Source organism: Phacochoerus africanus, chromosome X, assembly GCF_016906955.1.
Source record: "Phacochoerus africanus isolate WHEZ1 chromosome X, ROS_Pafr_v1, whole genome shotgun sequence".
In the NCBI taxonomy this organism is placed as follows: Eukaryota; Metazoa; Chordata; class Mammalia; order Artiodactyla; family Suidae; genus Phacochoerus; species Phacochoerus africanus.
This window is the reverse complement of record NC_062560.1, coordinates 114284545-114301169: the sequence shown is the minus strand read 5'-3', so window position 1 is coordinate 114301169 and position 16625 is coordinate 114284545. Positions and strand designations below refer to the sequence as shown.

Here is a 16625-nt window from a genome sequence, read left to right as displayed (position 1 = left end):
AGATCAAAAAATGGCTGTTGATTTGTATTCATCACTGCTTTGGTAAAATCACTACATGTCTTTGAGTTACACACACACACACACACACACACACACACACACACACACACACGAGAGTTCTGAGGCTTCTTTTCTATTTGGACTCTGGCAATAAATTCATTAGAAAGAGAAAAGCAGAAGCTTTGAAGGTAACATCTACAACTTTCATGGATATCCTGACTCACCAAACGTGAAAATTCCATCCCATCACACACATTTGAAGCCGTACACAAAGAAAGCACAAGAAACACTGATTTGGCTCAATGATTTGCCTAATAAAAGGCTTTTTTATTTTTAATTTTTTTAGGTTTTAAAAAAATCCTCCATAAAGCTGTCAGGGGTATTTGATGTTACAGAAGCAAAGTGTTTTCTAAGCAACTCCAGGGCTCTGTTGTTTCTTGCTTGTAGGGTCTTCTCTGCTCTCAGTTCATTCTTGATGGCATTGAGCTCTCCGCGGACCTTTTCCATTTCTAACTCATAATACAATTTCATTTCTTCCTTTAGGAGGGCATTGCCAACCTCAGTTTGCCGCTTTAACTTTCTGACAGCTTCTTTTAAATCTTTGTTCTCGAGGCTCAACTTGTGGATGACCTCTTTGGCTTGTTCAAGCTCTTCTGTTAAGTTTTTGACATTGGTTGTTTTTTCAGAGAGGTCATTTCTTAAAGCTTGAAGTTCCCAGTCTTTCTTGGAAGTTTCCACCCCTGCTTCTTGAAAATTTAGGGGTTTTGCGGAGACTTCTTTTTTGGAGTTCAAAAGTTCTTTTTCCGCATGTTCGAATTCCTCTTCTATTTTTCTGCATTTCATATTCAGCACTTCTAGCTCGTCATTCAGAAGATTCAGGCGCAGTTTTGGAGACATTCCTTTGGTGAGTTTCTTCTTCTTGTCCTTTCGCCATGGAGTTACTACCTCTTTCGTACCCCAGGTAGGAGTCTCTTTCGCGCTATTAAAGCTTTCTTTGCTTGGAACCTCCACATTAGATGATTCACAGGAGGCAGAATTTGTGATTGCCTTATTCTTTGAAATGTTTATCTTTCTCTCTCTTAAATTTGGTTCTTGTTCGTTTTCATTTAGTTGAGAAATCAATTCTTTCCTTTTAGATTTATTTGCATCTTGAAACTTTCTACTAGACAAATTAAAAATTCTTTCCATTCTCTTGAGCTTATCTAAAGTCAGTTGTTCAGCAGAAGATTCAAGCTGAGAAGCCTCACCTAGAATATCCTGTGCACTAAAAAAAGGAGCAAACATATTCTCCTTCCAGTGTTTTCTCCTAGCATCCATTTCTTCAGGTACCTCTTCCGATTCCTGAAAAACAAAATTTAAAATCAAGGCACATATTTATAGTGGCAGCTGGTCTAGTGGAAAGAACTAAGAATCCCGGCTCATGGGGGAAGGAACCTAAATATCTGAGGGCTGGCTCTCCCTCTAATGCACTGAGTGACCTGGGCCTCAGGTCCCTCATTTATAAATGGAAAGGCTAAACTAGCTAAGTTCTAGAGACCCTTCCAGCTTTACAGCTCTCGGATCCTATGAAATATAACCAATAAATGGACACATGTGGCTATTTACTGTAGAGAGAGAAAAGAATTCTCTGAGAAGGCAACATGAAAACAGATCGCTTCAAAACAGGAGACGTGATTTTAAATGAATACGTTCCTACGTTAAACCTGGGCTTCCAATGCGCCTGATTTTTCCTAGTCCTTTTCGTCTGGACTACTGCTTATTCATTCTTTAAAGTGACGAAGACACCAGGGCTTACTGCGCTGTGAGCTGCGTGTGGTAAAGTGAACCGTCAGGCTTCCTCGTGACGAGCTCTGCCAAACGCCCTTCGGTCTTGACCTGTAAATTCCTGCTCTTCCAGTCTTGGGCTTTGCTTTTAGGCAAGACTGCCAAGTGTACAGAAGTCTATCCCGTTTTGACAGCAATTTCATGATGAGAACCGAATGTCAACAACTGAAAATATGAATGCCACCAAATGGGGTCTTCTTGAGCCACTAACTCCAAGGGTAGTTCTTAAGTGAAAATTTGGCATAACTAAATCAGGAACGACTTGGTAAATTTACAAAAATTAGAGGATATTTAGTTTGGGTCAAGAGGAGTCTTCCCTATTCAAAGAGAGTCCAAAACACGGACAGATTTGATCACCAACTCCTGAGAGGAATGAGAAAGATGGATCCAAGCAACACACTGCAGGACCACTGGCATCTGAAGCCACCAAACTGGCAACTGCAGTTACCACCAAAGGGTGGGAAGAAGGAGGGGGTCACTTTATCCATTTTATACATTAATTTGCTCTAATATATTGGTAGCATCACCACTGAGAAAAATCAAAGTAGGCCTGCATCTGTTGTTCCCATGCGCACAAAGGTAATTTTACCTTGGTAATAAAAAATGGCAACTGTTGTGTTTATGTTTTAATTAATATTTTCTTTAATATTATTAAATATTATAAATGTAATGTAATATACTACTCAATATATTATAATATTTAATAATTATAATGTCATATTTTGCAAATCTGCTAATCTTTATGTTGATTCTACAGATCTTTATATAACTCTGAAGAATTTTGGAAAATACAGAATAGCACAAGAAAAAAGAAATTTATGGAATTCCCGTCGTGGCACAGCAGAAACAAATCCGACTAGTATCCATGAGGATGCAGGTTTGATCCCTGGCCTTGCTCAGTGGGTTAAGGATCCGGCCTTGCCATGAGCTATGGTGTAGGTCACAGATGCGGCTCGGATCCCACGTTGCTGTGGCTCTGGCATAGGCCGGTGGCTACAGCTTGGATTGGACCCCTAGCCTGGGAACCTCCATATGCCGAGGGTGCAGCCCTAAAAAGACAAAAAAAGAAAAAAGAAAAAAGAAACAAACAAAAAGAAATTTCCCTCATAATCCCACAGCCCTGAAATAGTAGGCACTTTTTGGTATATTACTCTCAATTATTTTCTTTTTAACAACTATAGTTTAATTGGGGGTTTGGGACTGGCATATGCATCCTGAGGTATATGGAATGATTAGCCAATGGGGACCTGCTGTAGAGCACAGGGAACTCTACCCAATACTCTGTGATCAGGGAGTTCCTGTCGTGGCTCAGTGGTTAACGAATCCGACTAGGAACGATGGGGTTGTGGGTTCGATCCCTGGCCTCGCTCAGTGGGTTAAGGATCCGGTGTTGCCGTGAGCTGTGGTGTAGGTCGCAGACGCAGCTCAGATCTGGTGTTGCTGTGGCTCTGGCGTAGGCCGGCGGCTACAGCTCTGATTAGACCCCTAGCCTGGGAACCTCCATATGCCATGGGTGCAGCCCTAGAAAAGACAAAAAAAAAAAAGATGAAAAAAAAATACTGTGTGATCATCTATGTGGGGAAAGACTCTGAAAGAGAATGCCTGTGTGTCCACATATAACTGAATTACTTTGCTGTACAGCAGAAATGATCATAATATGGTAAATCAACTCTACTTCAGTAAAACAAAAAAAATTCGAAAAACTTTCTTGCTACAGACAATGAGAGAATAAACTCAACACCTACATGGACTGAACATGCCTGACCCCTCCCCCCAAGGAAGAAGGAAGGGGAAGTTCCTGTGTGGCGTGTGGGTTAAGGATCCTGCATTGCAGCAGCTTTGGCACAGGCCACAAGCCTGGTGCGGGTTTGATCCCTGGCTGAGGAGCCTCTATATGCTGCAGGTGCGTCCAAAAGAGAAAAAAAAAGATGGAAGGGACTCACTACACCCAAGGGTACATCTCCACTGACAACTGCTTGGCTTTGAGGAAAGGGGAAGGTAGAAATATTCAGTGAAGGTGTTAAAACGATTGGTTCAAAAGCCATAATCCAAGCTTTACGTTTAGTCATTCAGACCACGAGTAATGAGCCACAACTTGAAATTCATGGTATGTATTTGCCATTGGAGCAGCCTCTCCTTTCTCTTGAAATAGTCCCTTCTGACTTTATTATTCCATCAGTCATTATCCAGAAGCATCGATAAGCTCTCTGTCCTTAAAGGGGAAGATGACACTTACCCCCTTTCTCTCCTCTCTAGAAATACAGATGCAAATGACTGGGAATTTAGACAGTGATCATATAGGAAAGGAATAGAGGAATGAGAAAACAGAGTGATGCTGAGTTCACGTTGTGGCTCAGCAGTAACAAACCCACCTAATATCCATGAGGACGCAGGTTCGATCCCTGGCCTTGCTCAGTGGGTTAAGGATCCGGTGTTGCCATGAGCTGTGGTGTAGGTCGCAGACGTGGCTCCAATCCCGCATTGATGTGGCTGTGGTGTAGGCTGGCAGCTGTGGCTCTGATTCGACCCCTAGCTTGGGAACCTCCACATGCCGCATGTGGGGCCTTAAAAAGCAAAAAAAGAAAGAAAAGATAGCGATGCTAATTGTCAGTCGCATTTTTTAGTAGTCAAATTTTTACCAGACAGCTCTGTAAAAGTTTAACAATGCTTCTAATCAGGTATCGATGGGAGAGCGATTTGGATTCATCCTGCCTAATTCTGGATGAAAGGCACTAGTGAGATTAATCAGGAAGGAGGTGTGCAGAGGGACAAATAAGGTGAGGTGACTTTATGCCTGGAGATAGCAATAGTGACAAATCTCAGAGAGAGGTCTGTGTATAGGTAAAGGTTAAAAGAGAAAGCTCTTTTCATTAATAATTTTGTACCTTGAAAAAGTGACTTGTCTCCAACCCTCCCGAAAATCTCTGGCTACACACACACACACACACACACACACACACAGTTCCGTTGTGGCTAAGCGGGTAAAGGATCTGGCATTGTCACTGCTGTGGCTTGGGCCACTGCTGTGGCGTGGGTTTGATCCCTGGCATTCCACATGCTGGGGTTGCGGCCCAAAAGGAAATAAATAAATATGCCTGTATTTGTTTTTTCAATATCACTACCTTTCTTTCCTGAGCCTCTGTACAATTTCCTGCTGTAGCCAATGCTTTTCACAGAACTGGGAATAGCCCACTTATTTTATAACTGAGGCTCAGAGAAGTTAAGTGACTTGTCCAAGTCCACACAGCCTATAGTGATAAACTGAGACCCTGTCTCCCCAAGTCAGTGCTTATTCTAAAATTCCTCCTTACTCTTCTGTTAGTTTTCTGTTTGTTTGTTTTGTTTTTTCAGGGCAGCACCTGTGGCATACGGAGGTTCCCAGGCTAGGGGTTGAATAGGAGCTGTCGCCACCGGCCTACACCACAGCCACAGCTACGAGGGATCCGAGCCATGTCTTCAACCTACACCACAGCTCAGGGCAACGTGGGATCCTTAACCCACTGAGCAAGGCCAGGGATCGAACCTGCATCCTCATGGATACTAGTCAGATTCATTTCCCCTGAGCCATGAGAGGAACTCCTTCTGCTAGGTTTTATTACACAAATTAAAGGAAAACGACCCACTCTTTTCAGAGCTTAGGCCTTTTTAAAGGGCCACGAAAGGAAAAAGGAAAGGAGGATACGGAGAATTACATGTCACAAAGCAAAGGCGGGAAAGAGAAAGGTTTGCGAAGCCTTTTGGCATTTCCCTCCCAGGGCTCACACAGGGCAGGGTCAAGGGGCCTCTCAGCTCCTCCGTGCCCTTTTTTCCCCTCTTTTTCATCGGCAAGACATCCTTTAAGGGCTTGTTCCCAAATCTAGTCACAGAGAATGGCAAAGCCCAGACGGGGGGGTAAAAGGTGCCAGGCTCCTTTCCTCTTCCCAAATTACACTGTTGTTTATGTAGAACAAGTATGACATGAGTGTCCTCGGATAAATACAAAAAATATGCTTGAGGCAATGACCTGCCTTCCTCTACCCTGGCGTGGCAGCTATTTCGCTTTCAATAAACTTGATGAGGTCATGCATTGCAGCGTAAGGCAAATCAAACCAGAGCCATTATCCAAAGTATAAGCATGCCTTCTTGGTGGGTCCACTGCCAGCATTTATTACAAGTGCCTACCCAACCACATATTGGGTGTTTAAAGGACTGAAGAGTAGGGGAAGGAGGTCCAAGCGAAATGAAACATTTAAAGAAACGCATAGAGCACAAGAAAACAGTATAAAATCATATGACAAAATAACATTAGTGGTCCTCGAAGCCAGCGACCGACCGCACTATGAAGGCATGGCTGTCCGTAACACGGCTACATGTATCCATTCGCGTCTGACATGAATTAATAATGGCCTCCCGACGGGTCTAGATGGTGTCTCCCAGAAAACATCACTGTCCATCCTCTGGTGACTCTTCTTGTTTGCGAGAGCAAAGCAGCAGGGTGTCTTGGGGAAGTGAGGAATTTCTTGACTCATGGAAATGGTTTCTATTCACCTAAAGAACTTGGGAACCACTGCTAAAATAAAACTGAAAATGGATTTGTCATGTAATACGATACAACAAAACTGTTGAGAGCTAAGCCAAGAGTGATCCCTTAATATGGGTCTTCAGGTAAACTGTTCCATAAAAATCTTAGGCGAATGTACATCTGTCTTCGAATAGCTCCAGAAAGTAACACACTGTTTGTTGAGAAAGAAGAAACCCACAAAACCATCTCGTTTTCATGTTCAAGGTAGGGGGCCCTGAGGACTATGCTCATATTAAGATGGATAAGTGATTATATCTGTGAAATCCAATTATTCGTTTTCTAAAATATTCATACGTTAAAGCATATGCTTTAGGGAAAGTTGATGACACAAAAATCAAAGACCTTTTTTCTCTGATGCCTTATCTCATTCACATTCGAATCTGATTTCAAAATTTCAGGACCATCTCTTTTACATAAATCTTGATCTGTCTGCAAAAGGCTATTCTTCTTCTAGGCAGAGGTAGGCAGAGCCTGGGCTTTTTCCAGAGGCTTCTTCTCATCTCGAGAGCGCTTCATGCCAAACTGTTGAAATCGGGAGTCATGTTCAGAAAAGGTCATCTCCAGCCTGTGATGGGCAACCTTCTGTTACTACCCGCAGCCTCTCAGCCATCCTCAACTAGAGGGGTGGCTCAAAGTTACAGCTCAGGGGCAATAAGGGGAAGACAAAAGGCCCTTCTTAGGCCAGGGAACTTTTCCCCATTATTCTTGGATGGTTTCGATTCTTTCAACCCTCAGAAAAACTGCTTGGGCAAGATAGGAAAAAAAAGTTTGCTACAAAGAAAAAGCCGCTGGTCTTGCTTCTTTGCTCAACTGTCAGTCTGTTCTCACTTAAAAGCAGTAGTTCTCAACCTTTTTTTCTGCTTCCACTGTTGCTAGGCACAAAATACTACCATCATTACCCTCTCTTTTGGCTCCAGAAGATTCTGACCTGCGCCTTCTAGGGGAGCTTCTCCATTCCCCATCCTTCTGAAAATCAGTGGCTTTCAGAAAACTATTAAATACAAAAATGAGGACCCCCAAAACTGTCTGAAGGAAGGTGGGTAAACACGTTTTACTGTGCAAACTGTGGGGAAAAAGGAAAAGAGAGTTCTCGAGAAAGGAATTAAGTGTGAACTATGGTGAAAAAAAGAAAGAGTCAGATGTCTTGGCTCCCACACTTAAGAACTCTGAAAACTTACCTTTTGTGAATCTTTGTTTCTTCAGGTATAATATAGGGCCAACATACCCCTTTCCAGGTGTTTAAGAGAAATTAATGAAAATGAAGGCAATTTTTTTTTCAGGGCTGCACTTGCGGCATATGGAAGTTCCCAGGCTAGGGGTTGAATCGGAGCTACAACTGCTGGCTTACACCACAGCCACAGCAACGCCAGATCCAAGCCATGTCTGTGACCCACACCGTAGCTCACAGCAGTGCGGGATCCCCAACTCACTTAGTGAGGCCAGGGATCGAACCCCCATTCTCATAGATACTAGTTGGGTTCGTAACCTGCTGAGCCACAACGAGAATTCCCACAATTTTAAGGGATACTATAAACAATGGGTTTTGTTCTTTTTTAGATTTTCCTTATTCTCCCTTGGAACATAAACCAGTCAAACAACCCAACCTTCTCCAAAAGATCTGTGCTCCAAAGTTGCCAGCCTGAAGTCATCAGACGTCGGAAAAAGTCAGTTTGGAAAAACAAACAGTAAGTGGTATTAAGATAAATAGAGGGGAACCTAAACTCGAATCTTACATTAATTTAACCTGCATCATCACCGAAGAATTAGCCCTTAAGTTGTTGATGCCCCCAAATTTCCAAAGCTCAACTGATTCTAAGCAGAAAAGCAAGAGTCTTTTCTACAACTGAAGACATTTGCATTTTTACCACCAATTGCTTAACTGTGAGCTTTCCAAACGTCCCAATGTTTTTCAGAGCCACCAATAACCTCTTAGAAATATTATAATTGGGAGTTCCCGTCATGGCACAGCGGAAACGAATCCGACTAGGAACCATGAGGTTGCGGGTTCAATCCCTGGCCTTGCTCGGTGGGTTAAGGATCCAGTGTTGCCATGAGGTGTGCTGTAGGTCACAGACACAGCTCAGATCCTGTGTTGCTGTGCCTCTGGCATAGCCCGGCGGCTACAGCTCCAATTCTACCGCTAGCCTGGAAACCTCCATATGCTGCAGGTGTGGCCCGAAAAAGACAAAAAGACAAAAAAAAATTACAATTGGGGCATCAGTTTGAGGATTAGCAATGATGACTCTGCCCTCTGAGTTTTTCCTGTGCTTCGGCATCGTTTCCTACATGGTTTTATGTTACCAATACCCTGTGATCTCCTGGCCTCTCATTCGTCACTGTATCCCTTGCTATTATCTGACACATAGTAGCCCTCAATAAATAGTTGTTGAATGAATCATCCTTAATATTCTTCCTGAAAGCTCTATAGTGCTTTGATTCTAATTGAGTTTCTGTAAACACCTAGAATTTTTCCTTTGGCCTATGAGGTTTTGGTGGGGGGAAGGTGGTGACATTTTATGGAAAGGACTTTTATTTTGCCCTGAAAGTTTATTTGGCTCAGCTAGTCTTCAGGAAACTTTTCTCTTGGTTTTTGTTTTGTTTCGGGGTTTGTCTTTTTGTTTTGGTTTGGTTTGGGTTTTTGTTTTTTGTTTTTTGTTTTTTTGGCTTTTTAGGGCCAAACCTGTGGCATATGGAAGTTCCCAGGCTAGGGGTGAAATCAGAGCTGCAGCTGCCAGCCACAGCCACAGCAACGTGGGATCCGGGCTGCGTCTTCAACCTACACTACAGCTCATGGCAACGCCAGCTCCTTAACTCACTGAGCGAGGCCAGAGATCAAAACCACATCCTCCTGGATACGAGTCAGGTTTGTTACTGCTGAGCCACGATGGGAACTCCTCTCTTGTATGTTTATGAGGCTTTTGTAGATGGCATACGGACAGCGCAGACTAATGATCAAGTTAAAAGTTGAAGATTTACGATGGGTGAAGCGCGGTGCTTCTAAACACCCATAACAAGCTATCAGCCAGCACAAGGGTACTTACAGTTCCTGACGTCCAAGGTCTTCTATCAGATGCCGCTGTTCTCCTTCTCCAGATTGAACTGAAAAATAAAATGCCACAGCTTAATTAGAAACCAGAATGAACCAGAATGCCCAAATCTGTATTCATACCAGATTAAAATGACAAACGATAGGCTTAATGGTGTTTGGCCTATCTTCAGTGGGAGGTCAGACACTTTGAAGCAAATTTTCTAACTTGTCAGCCCAATTTCCTCCACCATTAGGCCACGAAGTCTTCCTTCGCCAAGCAATGTACGTATCAGATGGGACAAGAATCATGGTGGCATCTTAATCAACACAGTACCTCCTTGTCTTGAGCACCTACCGACCAAACAAGCCACCACTGGCGGCGGCGGCAGCAGCCTGCTTGTTAGTAGGGAGCATGCCAAGAGCCACATTAGCAGAGGCAGGAGCCCAGGCCTTGCCTCCCTCCCCCGGAGCCCAGTACATTTGAAAAATTCATTAAAAAGGGAAGTGATCCCAATTTTTGCCTTAATCTCTCCGGCAAGGGTCTACTTCATGGGACAGACCGTCTTCTCTATTGTTTGGCAGATACTGAGAGTGAAGCAAAGTATCATTGGAAACGGGGTCCTGGGAATGGTTCTTACCCCCAGTTCTTTGTTATTAGTATGGACTTATTCCTTCTAGAAGAAAAGACACGGAGTCACCTTAACTCCGAAAGGCGGACTACTTTATTAGTATGGCAGACACAGCCTTGCTATAAAGGCATACCTAAGCATGCACAGTTTGGGGGTTTTCTCTGTAAATGGTTTACCGAAACTCCTGCCACCGCGGCTTCCAGTGGAGAGAAGGTGGCTCTGGTCGGGGTGCTGCCTGGGCTGCCCCACAGGTGACACCTCCCACCTGCCCAGTCCCTACCCTCTGGCTGGCAGGGCGGCGGGGAGAGGGCAGGGGTGAGGCCTGAGCCCGCTCCTCCTTCCACACCCCCGACTCCCACGCCCTGTTCCCTTCCCTCCCAAACGCCTGCCAGCCCCTGGCCGGGGGCCCCAGGGGGCGAAGAAACCCGCAGCGGGCGGCGAGGCGGGGAGCGCGGTGCCTCCACCCTGGGTCACCCAGGGCGGGCGAGGGGCGGGCCGGGCAGCCACGGCCCGCGCGGGCGCGGACGTACCTGGCGGCGCGGGTGGGCTCCGGTGGGCCCTGGCCCCTCTTCCCCGAAGCTGGCCACCCGCGGCGGGCGGCTGCCTTGGCTTCGGCGCTGGCCACCGCGACCCGGCCGGGCCGGCCGCGGGCAGAGCGTCCGCAGTGCAGCGCCAGCGCGGGCCGCGCCGTTGCCTGGCAACCGGCCGACCCGATTTAAAGGGGCCTGGGCGCCGCGGCCGCCTGGCGACGGTCACAGCCCGCCAGAGCACTGAGCATGCCCGGTGCGGCGGGCGCCGCGGCGGCTTCTGCCTGCACGAACGCCGAGCTCGAAGAAAGGGAGAGCTGAGTCAGGGTGGGAAGGGGCGACAGACTGCGGCGAGGCAGCCCCACCCGCGGCGGGCTTATTACGGAGGGTCTGGGTGACTCACAAAGCCACCTGGACGCTGCGATTGTGGGGGAGGAAGGAGTGGCCCAGGGCTAATGGCTAGGCCTGCAGTTTGGTAATGTGACGTTGAGGACGGCTGGCTCAGGAAGGTCGCCTGGATTTGGTCGGGGGCCCTGACCAGGTGGGAATTGCATCCCGCCCCCACCACAAGCACACCCCAGCCGGTTAGCACAAGGTCTGGCCGGAATTTCTTTCTGCCTTTGAGCACTGTTCTAAGGGCCTGTGTCAGGCGAGCCTGTCCCCTGGTGGTGCCCAGTGGGGGACTGGACTTGTATCCCCAGGAGCCTATGGTTTTTTCATTCATCACCCAGGAATTTCTCTAACCCACTCTTGAACTTTAAAACCGATTGATTGCAGGCAACTAGTCCTACACTACTGGCAGTGTAAAGGGCTTTCCTTTGATCCGTCCCCAAACTACTCTCTTCCAACTTCACGGGTTGCTCACAACCTCCAGGATCTGGCTGAGGGAACAAGCCCATGTTCTTCATCTGTTACACATTTCAGTCCTAGCATTTTGTTAAATAAATTAACGACCTTCGCAGACTTTGATTAGCCTGGTGGCCCAATCCTGATGCTTCCATCATCGAATTGGCCTCACACACTGACAACACACCTTGACTATAGTCTGATTGGGACCTAACCTGGACCTGACCACAGGATGGATCTGACAAAGGTTATGGGGCCTGAAACAGAGAGGGACTGGAGTGTCCCAAACAGTTATCAGTGACTTTTAGGAAAGCTGGTATTTTCTAGGAAGCACGAGGGTGAAAGGAAACATTGGCTCTGGAATCTCAAGTGAAAGGAGGTTTATGTACATTTAAAAAGTGACCGTCTGATTTTTCAAGTCCTAGCAAGGGAGTGACTTAGCAACAAGACCAGAATACATTGCAAAACTTCAGCACTTCCTGGGAACTGGATCTAACAGGTGTCTGGTGGTTGGCAAGGTCGCATTCAGGTGCCCAGAGGCATAGTTCTGAGTCAATGTCAACAGGGTTGGAGGCAGGAAAAGGCCTAATGTCAAAGTGTATTTTGTGGTGGACCCCCTGGAAATTAGTCTGTGGGAGTCTGACAAAATGTCTTTCCTTAACATTAAGTCTCCAAATTGCCTTGCATTTATCATGTCTGCTTTAATGATTTTAAAGGGATTCCATTTATTTTTGCTTGATATAAGATCCCTTATTAATATAATAAGTGAACCTTTCCTATCTGCTCTGGGCCTCAGTCTCCACGTTTGTACAATAGGAGTAATCATTGTACCTACCTCATGGGGTGCTGTGAGGATTGAGTGAGTTAATATTTTTAAAACTCTTAGGGCAATGCCTGACATAGCAAACCCTATTTGCTATTATTATAAACATTAGTATGAGATATATATATATATATATTTGTCTTTTTGCCATTTCTTGGGCCACTCCCGTGGCATATGGAGGTTCCCAGGCTGGGGGTCAAATCAGAGCTATAGCCGCAGGTCTACACCACAGCCACAGCAATGTGGGATCCAAGCCGAGTCTGCAACTTACCCCACAGCTCACGGCAACGCCAGATCCTTAACCCACTGAGCGAGGCCAGGGATTGAACCTGCATCCTCATGGATACTAGTTGGGTTTGTTACGGCTGAGCCACAATGGGAACCCCAGTCTTATCTTGTCTTATAAATTCATTACCCTCCTAAAATATAAATATAAACCCACTGATGGTGATAACTCAGGGTGTGCACTGGGAAGTGGAGTTGAAAGTCTTGCAATTTGGAATTCCAAACCTTTATTTTCAGTAGAGTCCCTGACTCCCATTGGGCAACTCCACTTCCATATTCCTGAGAAAATGCACGAAGGGTTACTTTGGTCTTGCCGTAATTCTATTTTTAAATATGGCGGGTCACTCCTTCATGTACTCAAGTATCAAATGGCAGAGAGTAAACAAGAGTGAGGACAGAGTGTTTTGCTATTCGAAGCCACCGCAGACTTGGACATAGGCTTTCAAAGATGGAAGATGGAAAACCGTTTACTTCTGTGGCAACTTTATCAATACCAAAGCGACAAGGCACTTGATAGCAACAGAATCTTAGCCTCATACAAGGGGAACCCAACCTCCTTGTTTTAGCAAGTGCAATACTGAGACCCAGACAAGGAATGTGATTTACCCTTTGATCACACAGCAAAATAAGCTCCCTTTTTTTTTTGTTGTTGTTGTTATTGTTGTTGTTGTTGCTATTTCTTGGGCCGCTCCCGCGGCATATGGAGGTTCCCAGGCTAGGGGTCGAATCAGAGCTGTAGCCATCGGCCTGCGCCAGAGCCACAGCAACGCGGGATCCGAGCCGTGTCTTCAATCTACACCACAGCTCACGGCAACGCCGGATCGTTAACCCACTGAGCAAGGCCAGGGACCGAACCCACAACCTCATGGTTCCTAGTCGGATTCGTTAATCACTGCGCCACGACGGGAACTCCCAATAAGCTCCTTTTTAATGTCTCTGGCAGATGGTCCTTCCTTAAGTAGCCTCCAACCAGCGATATTTGGGGCATTGAAAAAATATACATTTAGAGGTATATGTCACATGTTGATGACTATTTCAATTACTCAAGCAGATAGTAATAAGAGCTAACATTTCTCACACCTCACATCCTACACATCAGCAGATTCTGCTGGCTGTACCTTCATAAGCTATTCAGAATCCAGTGGCTTCTCGCCCATCCTGATTCTGGCCCCATCGTCGCTTTTTAATTTTTATTTATTTATTTTTTCTTTTTTGTCTTTTTAGGGCCGCACCCACAACATACGGAGGTTCCCAGGCTAGGGGTCCAATCCGAGCTGCAGCCGCCAGCCTACACCACAGCCACAGCAACGCAGGATCTGAGCAGCGTCTGAGACCTACACATAGCAACGCTGGCCCTTAACCCCCCGGGCGAGGCCAGGGATCGAACCTGCATCCTCATGGATACTAGGTGGGTTTGTTCCTGCCGAGCCACGGCAGGAACTCCCTCATCATCTCTTGACTGTACTCAGGTCAAAGCCTCCTGTCCGCTTCTGCGCTTGCTCACTGGATTTGTTTCCTGGGGCACGGATCAAAGCATCACAAACTGGGGGGCTTAAAACAACAGACGCTTATTCTCCTACAGTTCCAGAGGCTAGAAGTCTGAAATCGAGGTGTCGGCAGGGTCGATTGCTTCTGGAGACTCTGAGGAGCAGCCTGTCTGTCTTAACTTCCGGTGGCTGCCAGCAATCTAGAGACTTCCCTGGCTTGGAGACACACCACTCCAGCCTTGGCCACTATCTCCCGGTGTTCTCCCTGCGTGCCTGTGTGTGTCACATGGCTCTCTTCCCTCTGTGTGTGTCCCTGTGCCCAGATCCCCTCCTCCTACAAGTATAGTCATTACTGGATTAGGGCCCACTTGAATCCGATATGACCTCATCCTAACTTGATTACATCAGCAAAAGCCCTATGTCTTGTCTTTTTTTTTTAAACTTTCATTAATTTTTTAAAAGTTTTATTGAAGTATGGTTGATTTACAATGTTGTAATCATTTCTGCTGTACAGCAAAGTGATTCAGTTATACATGTACACACATCCATTCTCTTTCAGATTCTTTTTTTTTTTTTTGTCTTTTTTTCTAGGGCCGCTCCCATGGCATATGGAGGTTCCCAGGCTAGGGGTAGAATCGGAGCTGTAGCCACCGGCCTATGCCAGAGCCACAGCAACGCGGGATCCGAGCCGCGTCTGCAACCTACACCACAGCTCACGGCAACGCCGGATCGTTAACCCACTGAGTAAGGCCAGGGATCGAACCCAGAACCTCATGGTTCCTAGTCGGATTCATTAACCACTGCGACATGACGGGAACTCCTCTCTTTCAGATTCTTTTCCCATATAGATTATCACAGAATATTGGGTAGAGTTCTCTGTGCTATACAGCAGGTCCCCGTTGACCAATCATTCCATTTCTTTCTTTCTTTCTTTCTTTCTTTCTTTCTTTCTTTCTTTCTTTCTTTCTTTCTTTCTTTCTTTCTCTCTCTCTCTCTCTCTCTCTCCCTCTCTCTCTCTCTCTCTCTCTCTCCCTCTCTCTCTCTCTCTCTCTCTCTCTCTCTCTCTCTCTCTCTCTCTCTCTCTCTCTTTCTTTTTCTTCACCTGAAGCATGTGGAATTTTCCAGGTCAGGGACTGAACCCACGCCACAGCAGTGACAATGCTAGATTCTTAACAACTGGGAAACTCCAAAATCCTATTTCTAACAAAAGCACATTCATAGGTACTGGGTGGGTAAGGACTTGAGCATATCTTTTAGGGGGGACACGACTCAACCCACGACACCCAGCCACCATCTATTCTCAACGCAGATTCAGAGAGAACATTATAAAACATTAAGTCAGGGAGTTCCCATCTTGGCTCAGTGGTAACGAACCTAACTAGAATCCATGAGGACCCAGGTTCCATCCCTGGCCTTACTCAGTGGGTTAAGGATCCAGCATTGCCCTGAGCTGTGGTATAGGTCACAGATGCGGCTTGGATCCTACATTACTGTGGCTGTGGTGTGGCATAGGCCAGCAGCTACAGCTCAGATTCAATCCCTAGCCTGGGAACTTCCATATTTGTAGGCTGTGGGTGCGGCCCTAAAAAGACAAAAAAAAAAAATTGTCAGACCATATTACCACTCTGCTCAAAAGCCTACAAAGGCTCTTGATTTAACTTGTATTAAAAAGCAAATTTTTAGGCTTGAGTTCAATCTCTTGCCCAGGAACTTCCACCTATTGTGGGTGTGGCGAAAACCCCAAATTCTTTTTTCTTTTGTCCTTTTTTTTTAGGTTGTTCGTTCTCCATTGGCACTTTAAAGCTATAATTCAATTGCCTCTTGGCTCAGCTGCTGCTGTTGGGAATCAGCTGTCACTTAGCTGTCTAGTGTCTCTCCTTTCTTTGCAAGTAATCCGTGCTGTTTTCTCTGCCTGCTCTACTCTGGTGTCCTTGCTCAGTTCTGAAAAGCTCTCAGCCGTTGCCTCTCTCTACTTTCCTTCTAGAATTCTGATTAAGTGTATATTTCAGACCTGAGTCTATCACTCAAAATTCCAAGTTTCTTTCTCGTTTGCTTTATTTTATCTCTTTTTTATTGGAAAATAAAAGCTTTATTATAACATCTACTAGATGTAATATGACTTGGTTTGAAATTTCTCAAACAATAGCAAAGCCTGTCTATGAACTCTTTTTTTGTAGCTTCTTTCTTTTTTTATTCTTCTGTCTTTTTAGGGCCACCCCGCCCCCAGTGTACAGAAGTTGCCAGGCTAGGGGTGGAATCAGAGCTGCAGCTGCCAACCTACACCACAGTCACAGCAACACAAGGTCTAAGCTGCATCTGTGACCTACGCTGCAGCTTGCAGCAATGCCGGATCCTTAACCCACTGAGCAAGGCCAGGGATCAAACCTGCATCCTCATGGATGCTAGTCAGATTCGTTTCCACTGAGCCACGACAGGAACTCCCTGTAGCCTCTTTCATATATTCTATTTGCCTCTCTAATGATTTCTGAAGAATTTCTTCTTTTTAAAAATTGAGATATTATTGACATATGACATTATATTAATTTCAGATGTGCAACAAGGTAATTAAATGTTTGTATATATTGTGAAATGATCACCACGATAACTCTGGTTAA

At 45.6% G+C, this 16625-nt stretch overlaps 1 protein-coding gene across 1 annotated transcript; it reads right to left on the bottom strand.

The window, feature by feature from the left end:
• Positions 1-313: 313 nt before the first annotated feature.
• Positions 314-10739, bottom strand: CCDC160 (coiled-coil domain containing 160). Its single transcript, XM_047765589.1, has 3 exons — positions 10573-10739; positions 9427-9484; positions 314-1341 (listed from the first exon to the last, which is right to left on the bottom strand). Exon 3 carries the CDS (start codon positions 1315-1317, stop codon positions 343-345), a length of 975 nt encoding a protein of 324 aa, XP_047621545.1. The 5' UTR covers positions 1318-1341; positions 9427-9484; positions 10573-10739; the 3' UTR covers positions 314-342.
• Positions 10740-16625: the final 5886 nt, after the last annotated feature.